Here is a 16,461-nt window from a genome sequence, read left to right as displayed (position 1 = left end):
CATATCTGCCGCCATGTCATCGGCCGCGTCAGATGCCACGTCAATGTCCATGCCATTGATGGTTGAACATGTGGCATTATATGTGATAACATCTGTGATGTTTATTTTTGTCATAGATATTGGGCTTGGGTTGGACTAAATGGGCTTCATGTCATTTTGTGACGGTTTAAAAACGTCATAGATTGTGCCAATCTGTGACGTTACGCAAAAAACATCGAGCGATTAATCTGTGACGCTAATTCCATGATGTTATTCAAAATCATCACGAAACCATCATAGTTACTATTTTCCCTTCTTATAGGCTTTGAGGAATTGAGGTATGTGTTGTCCCCGTGCTCCTATGGATTCAAGCTTATTGACACAGATAAAAGATGGCAGAAACACGTGTGGCGCTCAGTCTTCAACACTGATTGCTCTGGAAAAGTTGGTTCATGTGCATTAATAGTACAATTTTGTTGTATCACATCACATGTAGGTGATGCACCACTGCAATCATCCTATTTGCTCTAGAAAAATTGGTTCATATACATTAATAATGTAGTTTTGTTGTGTCACATCACATGTAGGTGATGCCCCCACATTTGTTGTGTCACATCATATGTAGGTGATGCTAGGTGCTAACTCATGTCTCAATCAATCCACAAGCAATCCCTTATTCATATATAGCAGGTGCCGCCTTCCATTTCTATTTATGGAGCAGATTCACACTACGGCCATGTTTATATCCAAAAATTTTATACTAAAAAAATCACATCGAATATTTGAACATATACATAAATTATTAAATAAAATCTATTTATAATTTTTTTACACCAATGGGTTTAAACTTTTTTGTCGCTTTTGTCGGGCGTGCGATGTATAGCCATCGTGGGGGAACGACCCCGGCTTGCCATAGGCTGTGTATGCTTTAACCTCTCGATTGGGCCGCAAGCAGTTCATGTTGTCTGGATTCTGAACCCAGGAATGGGTTCTCCACAGGAAGGCCGAATTCTAGTTTGGGCTGGACCAGGCCGATGCCAATTGTGTCGAGACGTGTGCCTGCCCATGTCAATTCGTGGGCGTGGGGCTGCGCCGCCCACTCCGCTTGAAGAAGGGTCAGGCCGACGGCTTTCCATTGTAGGACCCGAGGAGATATTATTTTCCGTTCCACCTTTGCCGTCGGAAAATCCAACAAACCTCTCCACTTCGGCACTTCCCAGCCGAGGAAGGAAGCGAGAGGGGGGGGGGGGGGGGACTGCGGCGGCGCCGGCGGAGATGGGGATAATGGCGGCGGCGAGGGACCAGCTCCTGGACGCGATCCGCGGGCTGATGGCGGTCCAGTCGCCGCCGCTCCACGCGCTGATCGTCCCCTCCGAGGACGCCCACCAGGTTCGTTGCGCGCCGCTGCCCCACCCACCCGCGCAGATCGGGGGGGATCGGATCTCCCGCTGGGGTCGGCTGCTCGCCGGGCTTAGGGTCTCGTTCGATCGGATCGTCCCGCGGACTGACTGTGGCTGTGGATTGTGCGTGCAGAGCGAGTACGTCTCGGAGCAGGACAAGCGGCGGGAGTTCATCTCCGGGTTCACGGGTAGCGCTGGTGCGTGCTGAGTTCGACCCCTCCCTCGTCCTAGTTTAATTTTGAGAGAATCGTCATGTTCTTCCTGTTGCTACTTAATATTTGGTTTCGCGTGATTTTGGCACGGTTGGGGTAACACTTCAGGCAATCGAGACATCGGGTATTTGCGCTACATGCTTGTACTGCCAGATCGGTGTTTGTGGAGGCAGTGAGTCAGTTAGACGGGTTAGCGCGACTTGATAAGATATGACTGTTGTTTTAGTTAGGCTAGCTGTTTTGGCGATGAAGTGCTACAGATTGGTGGAGCCTTGTGGCAGTGTGGCCTTGTTGGGGCTAAAAATTTCTGCAGTGTGAATCGAGTCAGCAGGTTCCATTTCTCGTAAGAATCACCAGAATCTGTGCCAAACGGGTATCTGGCGAAGTGATTCAACAGAGAAAGATTTCTTGTTTTTGTACTAGGAATGAGAATCACCCAAGTAGGTGTTTCTCGGTGATTCTAGTTCATTTCAGCGAGTATCTGGATCGGTAGCCAAACAGTTTCACCAATTCTCCCTGTTTCAGTAGAGAAATGTTTCTGTGGAGAATCTGGATCTGAAACGTTTCTTGGAGAATCTGGAGCCATGCGAATCGCACCCTAATAGTTACAAAGATTACTTACCTCTTGAGCTAATACAATACGATTTGTAGGAATCTTAAATAGTCCCGCCAAAAGTTGAAAATCCTCTACCTTCTGATTGCCATGCATTTTTCTACGTAGTTTGCATGGTCATTAAATTAGTCACAGCAAAAGAACGGATTTCCTCTAGGAGTTGATAAGTAACGTACAAATTCAGATACGACAAAACCTTTGGACCAATAAAGGACGGTTTAGATTGTTGGTCACTAACTTAGTCAGAATGGGACAATTAGTTATTTTTGGCGTTACGTATTTACATGCTAGACAGAAAAGCAAATTTCAGCATGTACACTTGTACAGAAATATGAAGATGCAATGGATAACTGATGCAGTTTCCTTTTTTCTCTCTATGTATGTAATCGTATATTATAAATTTGAAAGCTCTTGTGTTCACACTCCACAGACACAATGGACCATGGTTCAAGGTTACAATTTATTTGGTAGACCATTGATGTGCAACCTTGTTTCCACAATTTCCACATTTGCATGGTACCTTGTTTAGTAATATATTGAACTTATCAATGAGAAATCATAATATATGCAATTTTGGTTACTGATCTCTGTAGCTATTGGTGTTGTCTTACATACCTTGATCAGAAAGTAGATAAGTACAGTGGGCCAGTCACTTTAATGCAAACTATGTAAATGGGATGATATTGATTACATTCAAAACCACCAGAAGTGAAACTTGTATTTCTTCAATCTTTCAACAAAGGTACTCCATCCAGCCACAAATTCTTAACATTTTCCACAAGAATCAAATTTTTGGAAATTTTAAAACATGAAACTATATGTTTAGACTTTACTTGAAAAGTACTTCCACTGTTACATCTATTATAGAATAGTGGTCAAAGCTACGCTTTTGAGTCTATTATTTTCAGCCCAACTATTTGTGACTCTCTGTGTGATGGGTGGGCGGGGGGTGGGCTGTAAATTGATTTGGACAACAATGTAACTGCCTATGGTTATGATAATCCCCAAGCTGAATCTGAACATGGGACAACCTTTAGTCGCTGCTATTTCATTACTGTTTTCTACTTTGTGTTACCATTTGGTTTGAGGTCTTAAACTGGTTGCTGCTTTGATTTCTCAGTTAGTGTGTATGTTGAATTTTAAATAGGCTTGGCTCTTATCACCATGAAAGAGGCCTTGTTGTGGACGGATGGACGCTACTTCTTGCAAGCAACACAGCAACTGAGTGATCGTTGGAAATTAATGCGCATGGGAGAAGACCCACCGGTTGAAGCTTGGATAGCTGATGTAAGCACTTGCTTCCTTTCTGAAGCACATTTGTAATTTGTTGCCTTCTAAGATTCCAAATAAAACCACTCAACTAGTAACTCGTACATGACAATGACTGGATTATACCATTGCACTCATCCACGATTATTGTGAAATACAATCCTTTTTTATTTTTCTTCTCAATACAATTTCCCCCAGTTTTTGTGGGGATGCCACAAGGATATACTTGGTTTTCTTGGGATGATGCAGTAGATTTGAAATTCGCACCTCTAACTACTTTGTTATATGTGATGGAATTGTTCGGACTTCTGACACTTAACTGCTGGTAGTTAGCTGTAGATAAAAATATCAACAATGTTAAAAGCCTTAACTTTGTTCACATCTTGTTGAATTTTAACTAGCTACTTAAGGATTTTCAGTTTGTTGTGAGAAAATTAATAACTATCATTTTAATAGATTTTGGTGATTGAGTAAATTTCTGGCTAGGATGCACGCATACGGGTACGTGTATCGGATACGATACGTATTGGATACGATACGTATCGGATACACGGATACGCTATTTCAAGAAAAACACCAATCCGCTGATACGGATACAAATTTTTTAATAGAAATAAAAACATACAGCAACTTGCAGTCATGGTTCTTAAGGCGTCGCCTAGGCTAGGCGCTCAGGGAGGCCAAGGCGTCGCCGACGCCCAGCAAGAAGAGAGGAAGAGCAAGGGGAAGGAGCGACTGGGAGATGAAAGGAGGAGCAAGAAGGTTACCAGAACTAGCGGGCGCACGACCTCCGCCTTCCTCATCCTCGACGGCACCGGCGCCGGGGAGATCTGGCCCCCAAGAGAGAGGGTGCAGGCCGCCAGCACCTGGAATCCTCGGCGGCGGTGCTCTGCTCCGTCTCTGCCTACCTGCCGGCGCCCCTTCCTGGAGCGGCGGCGCTGGTGCTCCATCTGGGGGTGGCTGCGGCAAGGAGGAGGACTGGCGGCGCTGGTGCTGTCTGGGATGAGCGGGCGAGCGGCGGCGCACAACGATAGGGTGGAGAGGGTGGGCTCACGGGAGGACTGATGAAGTGATGAGTAGTTTATGGGCTGGTAGTGTAGAGAGTTGGGCAAACACCACACACCCTAATGAGGGGGGTGACCTTTCATTTTATAGGCCGTATAAGCTTGGAGTACAAGTTAGGGTACAAATACAATACAAGACCATATACAACTCTATATATCTAACACCCGCCCGCAGTCGCAGGGGAAGCATCACGAACACCAAGACTGGACCTAAAATCAGTAAACAACTGTACAGGAAGACCCTTAGTCATGATATCAGCATACTGATGTGATGAAAGAACATGGAGGACCCGGACTTCCCCCAAAGCGACCTTCTCACGGACAAAGTGGATGTCAATCTCAATGTGCTTCGTTCGTCGATGGTGAACTGGGTTAGCTGTCATATAGACAGCACTAACATTGTCACAAAAGACAATCGTAGCCTTCTTGAGAGGAAGATGAAGTTCCTGAAGAAGCTGACGCAGCCAACAACACTCAGCCACAACGTGAGCAACTGCCCTGTACTCGGCCTCGGCACTCGAACGAGAAACTGTGTGCTGCCGCTTGGACTTCCAAGACACCAGAGTATCACCAAGATAAACACAATAACCCGAAGTAGAACGCCTCGAATCAGGACAACCAGCCCAGTCGGCATCAGAATAGGCTGTGAGAGTATCAACAGGACCTGTACCAATGTGTAGGACAAAAGACAGTGTGCCCTTCACATAGCGCAGGATGCGCTTGACAAGCGCAAGATGTGGCTCCCGTGGATCATGCATGAACAAACAGACCTGCTGAACAGCATATGCAAGATCAGGACGAGTCAAGGTGAGGTACTGCAAAGCTCCAGCAAGACTCCTGTACTCAGAGGCATTGGCCACAGGTGCACCATCTGTGGCAGACAACTTGGACTTAGAATCCACTGGCGTCGATACAGGATGGCAATCACTCATACCAGCACGCTGAAGAAGGTCCAAGGCATACTGTCGCTGAGACAGAGATAACCCATCTGAAGAGCGAGTAACAGAAACTCTCAGAAAGTGATGAAGTGCTCCAAGATCTGTCATAGCAAACTCAGCATGAAGTCGATCAGTAATGCGCTGAAGCAGGGCAGAGGACGAGGCAGTGAGAACGATGTCATCCACATATAACAGAAGGTAGGCAGTGTCAGCACTAGTCTTGTAGACAAACAATGAGTGGTCAGACTCTGAAGGAACATAACCCAACTGTCGTAAGTATGTGGCAAACCGCTGATGCCAAGCACGAGGAGCCTGCTTCAGACCATAAAGAGACTTCTGGAGAAGGCAGACATAATCAGGATATGCAGGATCAACAAAACCAGGAGGCTGTTGACAGTAAACTGTCTCATCAAGACGACCGTGAAGAAAATCATTCTTCACATCAAGCTGGTGAATCGGCCACTGTCGAGAAGCTGCAATACTCAGAACCGTCCGAATGGTCTCTGGCTTAACAACCGGACTGAATGTCTCATCAAAGTCAAGACCAGGCTGTTGAGTGAATCCGCGGGCGACCCAACGAGCCTTGTGACGAGACAGAGAGCCATCTGAATTATACTTAAGCTTGTAAATCCACTTCCCTGTCAGAACATTAGCACCAGGAGGCCGAGGAACAAGACGCCAAGTATCATTGTCAATCAGGGCCTGAAACTCATCTGCCATAGCTGTGCGCCAATTGGGATCAGCAAGCGCACTACGATAATTGCTCGGAATAGGAGAAGCAACCTTATGATCAGCAGATAAATTCCGGTAATCGACAGGGTTTATGGTACCAGTCTGAAGACGAGTCAACCGCCGTAGAGTAGGCGGCGGTGAGGGGCCGCGCATCGGCCGGGAAGGAGGCTCAGGCGGCCGAAGATCACGCGCTGTAGCACCATACCGTTGAACAGGAAGGGGACCATTGACGGGGCGACGACGGTAGACGTTGCCGAAACGCCCAGCCGGAGCAGCAGGTCCGGCAGGCGCTGGTGGAGCAGCAGGGACGACAGGAACAGCAGGCGCTGGTGGAGGCGCAGGAACAGTCTCCACGGAGTCTGTCCCGCCAAGAGGAAGACACCCGCCCGTAGTCGAAGCAGATCCTGACGAGGGCACGAGACCACACCCGCCCGGACTGCCAGTAGCTGCAGCGTCGTCGAGAGGCCCTGACGGGGGCACGAGACCACACCCGCCCGGACTGCCAGTAGCTACAGCGTCGTCGAGAGGCCCTGACGGGGGCACGAGACCACACCCGCCCAGACTGCCAGAAACCGAAGTGCCAGATGGGGGTACCGAACCACACCCACCGGACGTGGAGACACCCAGAGCGCCGGGTAGGGGCACTAGACCACACCCACCAGACTGGGAAACGTCGGGGCTTGGTGGGGGTACGAAACCACGCCCACCAAGCAATCCGCCACCAGCTGCATGATCAGTAAAACAAGGTGCAATATCCAAGTCGCGACCGAGAAGAAAATCAAAGGAGCTGGTGGGAGTGCTAGAGTCGCGCAAACGGAAAAGAGAGCTCATCAAATACAACATGACGAGAGATGATGATTCGGCGCGTGGAGAGATCCAAACAACGATATCCCTTGTGAGCAGAGGGGTACCCCAAAAACACACAGGCGGTGGAACACGGCGCAAGCTTATACGGGGATGTGGCTTGTAGGTTGGGGTAACAAAGGCATCCAAAGACACGTAAATGCTCATAGGAGGGAGGAGATTGGTACAAACGAGTGTACGGGACTTCGTTGCGAATGGAAGAGGAGGGGCGCCGGTTAAGCAAGTATGTGGCGGCTGCAAGGGCCTCAGCCCAGTACTTGGGGGACATGGACGCATGGATGAGCATGGTGCGCACAGAGTTATTGAAGGTACGAAGCACACGTTCAGCTTTGCCATTTTGTGGGGAAGTGTAGGGACAGGAGAGATGGAAGACGATGCCGTGGGCAGCAAGCAAGTCGTGCATGGCATGGTTAACAAACTCCGTCCCGTTATCAACTTGGAAGCATCTAACGGTAGAACCGAACTGTGTGCGAACGTATGGGATAAAATCAGCAAGGTGCTGACGGACCTCAGACTTGTGCTTAAGTGGAAACGTCCAGCAAAAATGAGTGAAATCATCCAGCAAAACCAAATAATAAGAATAGCCAAAAATACTAGGAACTGGTGATGTCCAAACATCACAATGAACTATCTCGAAAGGGGAAATAGTCTGTGAACGAGATGAACTAAAAGGGAGACGCGCATGTTTGCCAAGTTGACAGGCGTGGCAAAGGGTGCGGTCTATTTTATTACATGAAAGTAGATTGTGTTTCCTGAGACTAGCTATGGCGGCTGGAGCAGGATGACCGAGGCGACGGTGCCACACCGAGGAAGATGCTACAAGGAGGGCGGTAGCAGTGGGCTGGGCAGCAGGCGAGATGGTGTAGAGATCGCCTGAGCTATTGCAGCGAAGAATCACGCGTCCTGTCTTGGGTTCCTTGACAGAGAAACCAAAAGCGTCAAATTCTATAGAACCACCATTATCGCGGGTAAACTGGCGAACAGAAAGTAAATTGCGAACAATGGAGGGAGCGATAAGGATGTTGTTCAGGAGGAATTTAGCGGAATTGGTGTCTAGAATCGAGGAGCCGCGGGTCGTGACAGGGATACATGCACCATTGCCTACTAGAATTGAAGAATCAGCAGCTGGAAGACGAGAGTGGAGTATACCTTCAGATGAATGCATGTGAGTGGAAGCGCCGGTGTCCATCACCCAGGTGTCGCCTTGCAGCGACATCTGCTGCAGAGCAGCCACAAGGCCAGCCATGTCCCACTGCGCCTGGCCGCCGGATTGCTGCGCAGCAACCGCAGTGTGGGCCTGGGGAGCAGACCCAAGAAGTCCAGGGCCACCGCGCTGTTGTCCACCGCCACGCGAGCCCTGGCCGCCGCCGCCGAAGCCGCCCGCCTGACCCTGCTGACCCCATGGATTGATGCAAATCCAGGGTCCATTAGGGTTGGGCGCGCGTGGCTGTTGCGGCTGTTGGCCGCCGCCGCCGCCCTTGCGGTTGTTGTTCCTCTTCCGCCTCTGCTGGCCACCGCCGCCGCCGCCCTGCTGTTGCTGCTGTGCCAGGAGTTGCTGAGGAGGCGACGGCATGGAGGAGCGGCAGGAGGACCCGCAGCCGGAGGGCGTGGAGGCGTTGAGAGCGGTGGAGGTGACCAGCTTGGCCTCCTCGGCCAGGCGCAACTCCTTGAGGGCAAGGCGATCAAGGGCGCTGGAGAAGGTGATGTCGGGGTCATCAGCGATGATGTCGCAGGTGGAGCTGAAGCGAGGATTGGCGCCTCGGAGCAGGTTGAGCACCATCATCGTGTCATCGACGGGTCTGCCGACGTCATGAAGGCGATCAGCAGCCTTCTTCATCTCCTGGCCGTAGGCTTCGACGGACAGATCCCCCTGAGTCAGGGTCATGAAGGCCTGACTCAGGAAGATAGCATGGGGTGCCCGATTCGCCCGGAAGCGGGCAGCGATGCCGGCCCAAAGCTTGTGTGCCGTCGGGTCCGCCTCCATGATGAAGTCGTGAACGGCGTCGGAGATGGTGCTGTAGATCCAGGAACGGACGCAGCAGTCCTCCTGAATCCACAGAGGGGTGAGGGGATTGGGAGGTGCTGTCCCGTCGATGTGCGACATCAGGGCGAAAGTGCCGCACAGAGCCTCGAAGCACGCCTTCCACTTGGAGAAGTTGTCGGCGCGGAAGTCAAGCTTCATCGGGACGTAGGAGTGCACATTGATCGCGGCGTAAGGGAGCGCCATGGGAGAATCAATCTGTGCAGCAGAGTCGTCGCCGAAGAGAAGAGAAAACCCGATGGAGCAATCGGAATCGCTGTCACCGGAGTCCACGTGGGTGATGGTGGACATTAACAGATGGGATCTGGTGTGGTGGAGAGGTCGCGCGCAGCCAGGGAGGCGGCGGCGCGAAGGGCAGCGGAAGAGAGGAGGCACGCGCGGCTAGGAAGGGGGCGGCGCGCGCTAGGGCAGGGAGGGAGGGAGGGAGAGAGGCAGGCCTAGGGTTTAGGCTCTATACCATGTAGAGAGTTGGGTAAACACCACACACCCTAATGAGGGGGGGTGACCTTTCATTATATAGGCCGTATAGGCTTGGAGTACAAGTTAGGGTACAAATACAATACAAGACCATATACAACTCTATATATCTAACAGGTAGTGACTTGGTGGGCTGGGCCTTACATTCTTCTCGGGCCTTTTCTCTTTTCTTTCTTCTTTTCTCATTTCTTTTCCCCTTTATACTGCTAATTATACTGCTAATATGCTGCTTTTACGTTGGTGTATGGCGTCGCCTCGCCTCGCCTAGGCGTCGCCTAGGCGTCCAGAGGAGGTAGGGCGCCACACCTCGCCTCAACGCCTTAAGAACATTGCTTGCAGTCTTATAAATAATTTAAAACTTAGTTCCAAACAAGCAAACATAATAGTCTCATAAGTCATAAATAACTGAAATCATAGTTCCAAACAAGCAAACACAATAGTAGTAAATAACATAACAGCAAATTGCATCCTCTTGTTCATTTGCTGCGCATCAATTTGAATCGGAGCACGTTCATCACGTCCAGCCATTTTCTAGAGTAGGTGCTAGTGCTACTGGGAGAATGCAAAGACAAAGGAAAAACCTATCACTATCAGATCAGAGGGTGAATGTAGAAGCATAGAAGGGAAGGGAAGGACTTACCCAATAGTCAGGAGCAGAGGCGGAGGAGAGGTCGTGGGGCCGTGGGGGAACAGGGACGGCGGAGGAGAGGCCGTGCGGGTGCAGCAGAGGCGGAGGAGAGGCCGTGCAGGAGCAGGACAGGCGGCCGGCGCGTCGGCGGCGTCGCGCGGGGTCGCCGGCGTCCGCGGCGTCGGGCAGCGTCGCAGGTCGCGCCTGGCGGATGCGGGAGCAGGGCACCCCTAACCCCTGGCGGCTGCTGCTCGTGGGATACTGGGAGAGTGGGAGGCCTTAGGGAGTTAGGGTTATACCTGTTTGTGGGCTAAATGGGCCAGAAAATATGTTGGGCCGTATCCAAAGTGGCCCATACGTATCCATACGCGTATCCTATGCACAGAAGTATCTGAAAATAATAAAAATCGCTGGATACGTATCTGCAACGTATCCCATCCGTATCCGATACGTATCGGATACGGGATACGCTAGGTGAGCGGAGTATCGGCGCATCATAGATTTCTGGTGTTCTGACTTCTGTATTGAATATTACTTCTGGCTAATTTGTTGCATTTTGTTGTTGTTCTATCAGAATCTGGCAGATAAAGCTGTCATTGGAATCAATCCATGGTGTATCTCGGTTGACTCTGCTCAAAGATATGATCATGCATTTTCAAAGAAGCACCAGACATTATTTCAGCTTTCTATTGACTTAGTGGATGAAGTATGGATGGATCGCCCACCAGTCGAACCTAGGCCTGTAATTGTACACCCAGTAGAATTTGCAGGGCGTAGTGTATCAGAAAAGATCAAGGAGCTAAGAAAAAAGCTAGTACATGAAAAAGCTACTGCAATTATAATAACTGCCCTTGATGAGGTACATTATATTATTTAAAGTTGTTTCATTTTTCATAATTTTCATCGGGCTGTGGTGTTTCTAATTCCTTTGTTTAGGTTGCTTGGTTGTACAACATTCGAGGAAGTGATGTGGATTACAGCCCAGTGGTTCATTCTTATGCTATTGTAACCTTGGACAGTGCTTTCTTTTATGTGGACAAGAGAAAAGTAACAGCCGAGGTCAGTTTTTTACGATTATCGAATTCTACTGTTCATGCTCATATTTTGTAGGTTATGGTGTAATATCTTTGTTATGTGTTTCTTCTATTTTACAGGTTCAGAAATACATGGTTGAAAATGGTATTGATATAAGAGAGTATGAAACGGTTCAATCAGATGTGAGTCTACTCGCATCTGACAATCTAAAAAGTTCTGTGCATGGGGAAAAGGATATCAATGTTGTGGAGGGTTCAAAAATTTGGATTGATTCTGCCTCATGTTGCCTTGCACTCTACTCAAAGTTGAACCCGCATCAAGTTTTGATACTTCAATCACCAATTGCCCTTCCGAAGGCTGTTAAGGTGAACTTACTTTATTATCTCTTGTGCTAGTGTTAATACAAAATTGTACAGAAAATCAACTGTAGAACTTTAAATACTTTAATATATGATATATATCGATATGTTAGCAGTAGCACTCCTTGAATTGTTGTTGTGTCAGGTAAGTTTAGAAAGCATGGAACTTGCTTGTTTAACCTCAACTTGCTAGCTGGATGGATGTGTTACTTTGAGCTGGATGTGGAAGATGTTTTATTAATTATGACAAATCTGTTGTTTCTTTTACATCAGAATGATTGAAGTATGGGTGTGGAAATGAAAGAGAGGGGAACATATTACATCAGTGCAATATAATATATCATTGGGAATGTAATAAACAAAAAGAGTGTGCCAATCTGCTAGACTAACTACAAATACTGCTCAGTTATGGTTGAGGATGTTACAAGAACATGGAAAAAAAAATGGTAGTTCGAACAAATAGTGCTGGACAAAATTTCTCAGGTCTATTGAAGAACATGTTAACAATCATGCTGTTTTCGTGAAAAAAGAGACATCTCTGTTAGACTGTTTAGAAGTTCCGTAATCACAGATATTATAGTAAATTATCTGTATATTATCATATAGTAGTAAGAATTATGAATCAGTACTCCCTCTGTTGTCAAAGACATGTCATTTTAGACTTGTGCAGTGTAATTTTGAATTTTTTTTTTAGATCTAGGTTCTGGAATATTAGAAGTGTGTACTGAAGTCAACGAATTGTTGAAAACAATAATATAGTTGCTGGTATTCCATCCCATTCTGTTATGGAATTAAAATTTTAATTGCAATTTGTATGAGTAAAGGCTTCTTTCCTCATATTTTGACTTGTGCTTTGTTCAAAATCTGGATTGGTGGAAGAATAGAAACATGTGCACCAGAAATGCGTCACAGAGATTTGTGTTTTGTTTTGTTCTCATTTTCCTATTATATATTTATGGTTCACAGATAGTTTTTGAATTCGCAATTCTTGGAATTTAGGATGTCTGTTTCTCTAGATTTTTTTTTAATTTCTTTGCAAAAATGATGTAGAATCCCACAGAACTGGATGGGTTAAGGAAGGCGCATATTCGAGATGGTGCAGCTGTTGTGCAATACCTTCATTGGCTGGATAATCAGGTAAGCATAGATTAATTTCTCATCATACTAATATATGCCTGAACTTAAGACTTGAATTTTGTGTACACTTGGTTTGCCATGTCTAAGCAAGCTTTATTTGCATAATTGCATCTTCAAAGGTGCTTATCTGCTCTGGTGTACTAATTGTCCTCAGAATATTGTAGTTGCTGTTCAGTACTTGGTCTGAGACTCTAATATTCTTTTGTCCCTAATTCAGATGCAGGAGAACTATGGAGCTTCTGGTTACTTCAGTGAGATAAAAGGATCACATAAAAAGGGAATTTCGTAAGTGTATCCTATTGGTGTGCTGGTAGTTTGTTTTGGGCGTCATATTATCTATCATAAGGAGATCTTGCCTACAACACATTGCATTAGATTGGCTATGCACCATTTTTTTTAAAAAAAAACTTGTTTATAAGACTCCAGTGTGCATTTCCTTTATTTTTTTGTCGGTCTCGAATCCAAATTTACAGTTGTTTTAATGGTTTGATTTGATCTCTTTTCTGTTCTGCAGAGCAGCCAAGCTTACTGAGGTTTCTGTGAGTGATAAACTTGAAGGCTTCCGTGCAACAAAAGAGGTATACTATGGCAAGATTATATGTTACTGTAGTAATTGGATACATATATATCATTTAAATCTGCTATTGCTGGCTTGCTGCTGTTTGCTTGTTACCGGCCTCAACTTTGGAACTTGGAAGTGAGCCCAGCAGGGATCACTTTTAGTGGTAATAATTTATCTTATTTCCTAATACATCATGTTCCTTGTAATTATCTTTGTCACAGTACAAATGGCTGTTGATATCCTTCTGAACTATTATAAATCATCTGTTTAAGCCAAGTTCGATAGAGTGAAAAGCAAATCATGACAGTGCCTTTGTTTGTTGTCATCATTTCTTTTGATGTTGTTGGATGACTATATCTAAAGTGCATTCTTTCATAGAGGCTAGAGAGCGTTTTTGCATCCACTGCAATCTGTGACAAGTTACAATATTTTTGCAGCACTTCAGAGGTTTGAGTTTCCCTACAATTTCATCTGTGGGACCAAATGCAGCAGTTATTCACTATAAACCCGAAGCAAGCACATGTTCGGAAATGGATGCTGATAAGATCTATCTTTGTGACTCTGGGGCACAGGTATTTGGTCCTGGACTGTAGCTTTATGTTATTAGGTCTCTTGAATCTGCTGACCTCTTCCGTTATGGTGTACCTGCAGTACTTGGATGGTACAACGGACATTACAAGAACTGTACATTTTGGTAAACCGTCAGAGCATGAGAAGTCATGCTATACAGCAGTAAGTGCTATTTTTTTGTTGCAATATTTTTTTGGGATTTCAGAAGGATGGATATTATTGTGTCATCCAGCACTTGTTTAGGAAAGTGTTTTTTTCCCATCATACCCTAAGTTCATATATTTCATCTATAATTGCATTACTCTTTCACTAAACCATCAGTTTCTGACACTGGTTGATAGCAAATGAATGGATTGCAATATGTTTTTTCTACGTCACTCTTTATTACTCTGAAAGCTTCTCATTATTCTGGCGTTTTACAAAACGATAGTAATCTAACCAGCTAAGATTTTATGTATTTATCATTACAATGAACTTCATCGTGAATTCCTGAAATTATTAAAACTCATGTTAGAATCATTTCCACTTCAGTTTTGGTCCCTGTGGTTGGTCTATTTCTAATACCAAATCGCTTCATGTTGAAAATAGGTTTTGAAAGGCCACATCGCACTTGACATTGCTGTATTTCCTAATGGGACGACAGGCAAGTTCCATTTGAATCATATCTATATATTAAACTGTCTGCAAAATTATTACAGTGAAATATGGTTGGATCAAGTCATTAAGTCATAGTTGCCTTGGTATCGGTATTTTGTTCCAAACTTAAAATGACCATTACCTTTGGGTTCAAAACAGGACCTTAGATTAATTTTTTTTTCGTACAAATAAATTAATTGTCTTAAAGACAGACCACCCTGATACTTCTACCATTTGCCCCTCAAAGGCTCTAAAAGCTGGGGAAAAACAAGTCAGCTTACATATGTTATTATAGCTGTGACAATGTATCAGCTGTAAACGCATCCAGAATGCTGCAAGAGACACTGTAGGAAGTGTTTTTTTTTATCATATGTGTAATCCTAACACCAATGTATGCGCAATAGTTTGCTTTTATAGGAATCATCTATTCTGAACTGTAATGAAATTCTGTAAATTTGTTGTACTGAACCTCACTGATGCTTGCAGGGCATGCTCTTGATATCCTTTCACGAGCCCCACTATGGAGAGAAGGTCTTGACTATCGGCATGGTACAGGCCATGGAATTGGGTCTTATTTGAATGTTCATGAAGGTTTGACTGATTTGTTCTCTTATACCATCTCAGTTCATCTAATGTTACGGCTGCCCTGAAATGATGAAGCTGTTCATTTGTCTTTTTTGAACTAGGTCCTCATCTAATCAGCTTCAGACCTACTGCTCGAAATGTGCCATTGCAAGCATCAATGACTGTAACAGATGGTCAGTGACTATCCTACTTCAAAGTTTGTTTTAATTACTTGCAGTTTGATGTCAAATTTCTATATTATGCCAATGTTGATATAGATTTTTATGGATCTAATAATTTCATGATCCTTCCTTGCAGAGCCTGGTTATTATGAAGATGGGAGCTTTGGTATCAGATTGGAGAATGTTCTTATTTGCAAAGAGGCCAATGCTAAATTTAATTTTGGAGATAAAGGTTATTTGGCGTTTGAACATATAACATGGGTAAGCATTGCTTGTTTGATTTCCTATTCTGCTGTGTCCGTGTCATCTGGCTATCCAAATAACACTTGTTTTATCATCCACTGATGAATCTCTTCTGTCATGCAGGCTCCATACCAGGCCAAACTGATAGACACCAAGCTGCTAACCCCTGTCGAGATCGAGTGGGTAAACACATACCACTCTGACTGCCGGAGAATCTTGGAACCCTATCTGAACGAGCAAGAGAAGGAATGGCTGCGCAAGGCCACTGAGCCCATTGCCCAAAGTGGCTGAGCCCAGTCATGTAGTGCTGTAGCGTCCCGTGCGTAGATATTGATTGCCTGCTCCGGCTCCTTGGTCTTCTTGCTGCGAAAATGGAGTCAGTCTTGAAATTAAAATTAAATTTATGGATAATGTACATACAGTTTTCAAATTAAATTCCGTGTGGATCTTTCAGTAAGAACAACGATGGCTTGCCCTCGAGCTTATCGTAATACATAACAATTGGTTTTACATGCGCATGGTTGGTGATTGCTTACGGTAGCGATACCATGAGTCCCTCGGCAGCTGCTTGCCCTCAAGCTTATAGTAATGCATAACAATTGTTTCACATGCGCATGGTTGGTGATTGCTTACGGTAGCGATACCGTTAGTCCCTCGGCAGCTGCCTTTCTCCGATATTGACTTCACTAGCATGATGTGGATAGGTGGATTGTACGGAGTGTGTATACTACGTGCTTCCAACTGGCTGATGGCATGTCCTCCGTCAGTGAGCAACGCTTCCCAAGGTAGTGGACTTTTAGAGGAAACCCTGCACTGTTCAATTCTGCTGAGACCGAACTCTAGTCTCTCTGTAATAAGCGTGCGTGCTGCCACTAGCTGACTCATTAGCGCCCATATTTGGCATTTCTCGTCAATGTTTTTGCGCCCATTTCTACCGCTGTGAGATTACGGAGCAT

The 16,461-nt window shown here is 45.9% G+C and overlaps 1 protein-coding gene and 1 long non-coding RNA gene across 2 annotated transcripts; both read left to right on the top strand.

Annotated features, from left to right (window-relative positions):
• The first annotated feature begins 1,121 nt into the window (after positions 1 to 1,121).
• LOC120684494 (aminopeptidase P1-like) lies at positions 1,122 to 16,017 on the top strand. The gene is made up of 16 exons (XM_039966342.1): positions 1,122 to 1,368; positions 1,513 to 1,576; positions 3,352 to 3,491; positions 10,792 to 11,076; positions 11,154 to 11,276; positions 11,372 to 11,617; positions 12,662 to 12,748; positions 12,966 to 13,033; positions 13,263 to 13,326; positions 13,748 to 13,882; positions 13,962 to 14,042; positions 14,469 to 14,523; positions 15,003 to 15,107; positions 15,203 to 15,274; positions 15,399 to 15,523; positions 15,629 to 16,017. The coding sequence occupies exons 1-16, from the start codon at positions 1,255 to 1,257 to the stop codon at positions 15,794 to 15,796; spliced, it is 1,932 nt and encodes a 643-aa protein (XP_039822276.1). The 5' UTR covers positions 1,122 to 1,254; the 3' UTR covers positions 15,797 to 16,017.
• On the top strand, positions 4,129 to 9,834 carry LOC120684495. The gene is made up of 2 exons (XR_005679321.1): positions 4,129 to 4,564; positions 9,707 to 9,834. It is a non-coding gene; the product is annotated as an uncharacterized LOC120684495 (long non-coding RNA).
• Positions 16,018 to 16,461: the final 444 nt, after the last annotated feature.

This window comes from Panicum virgatum, chromosome 8N (genome assembly GCF_016808335.1).
Source record: "Panicum virgatum strain AP13 chromosome 8N, P.virgatum_v5, whole genome shotgun sequence".
In the NCBI taxonomy this organism is placed as follows: domain Eukaryota; kingdom Viridiplantae; phylum Streptophyta; class Magnoliopsida; order Poales; family Poaceae; genus Panicum; species Panicum virgatum.
This window is presented reverse-complemented; position numbering and strand designations above follow the sequence as displayed.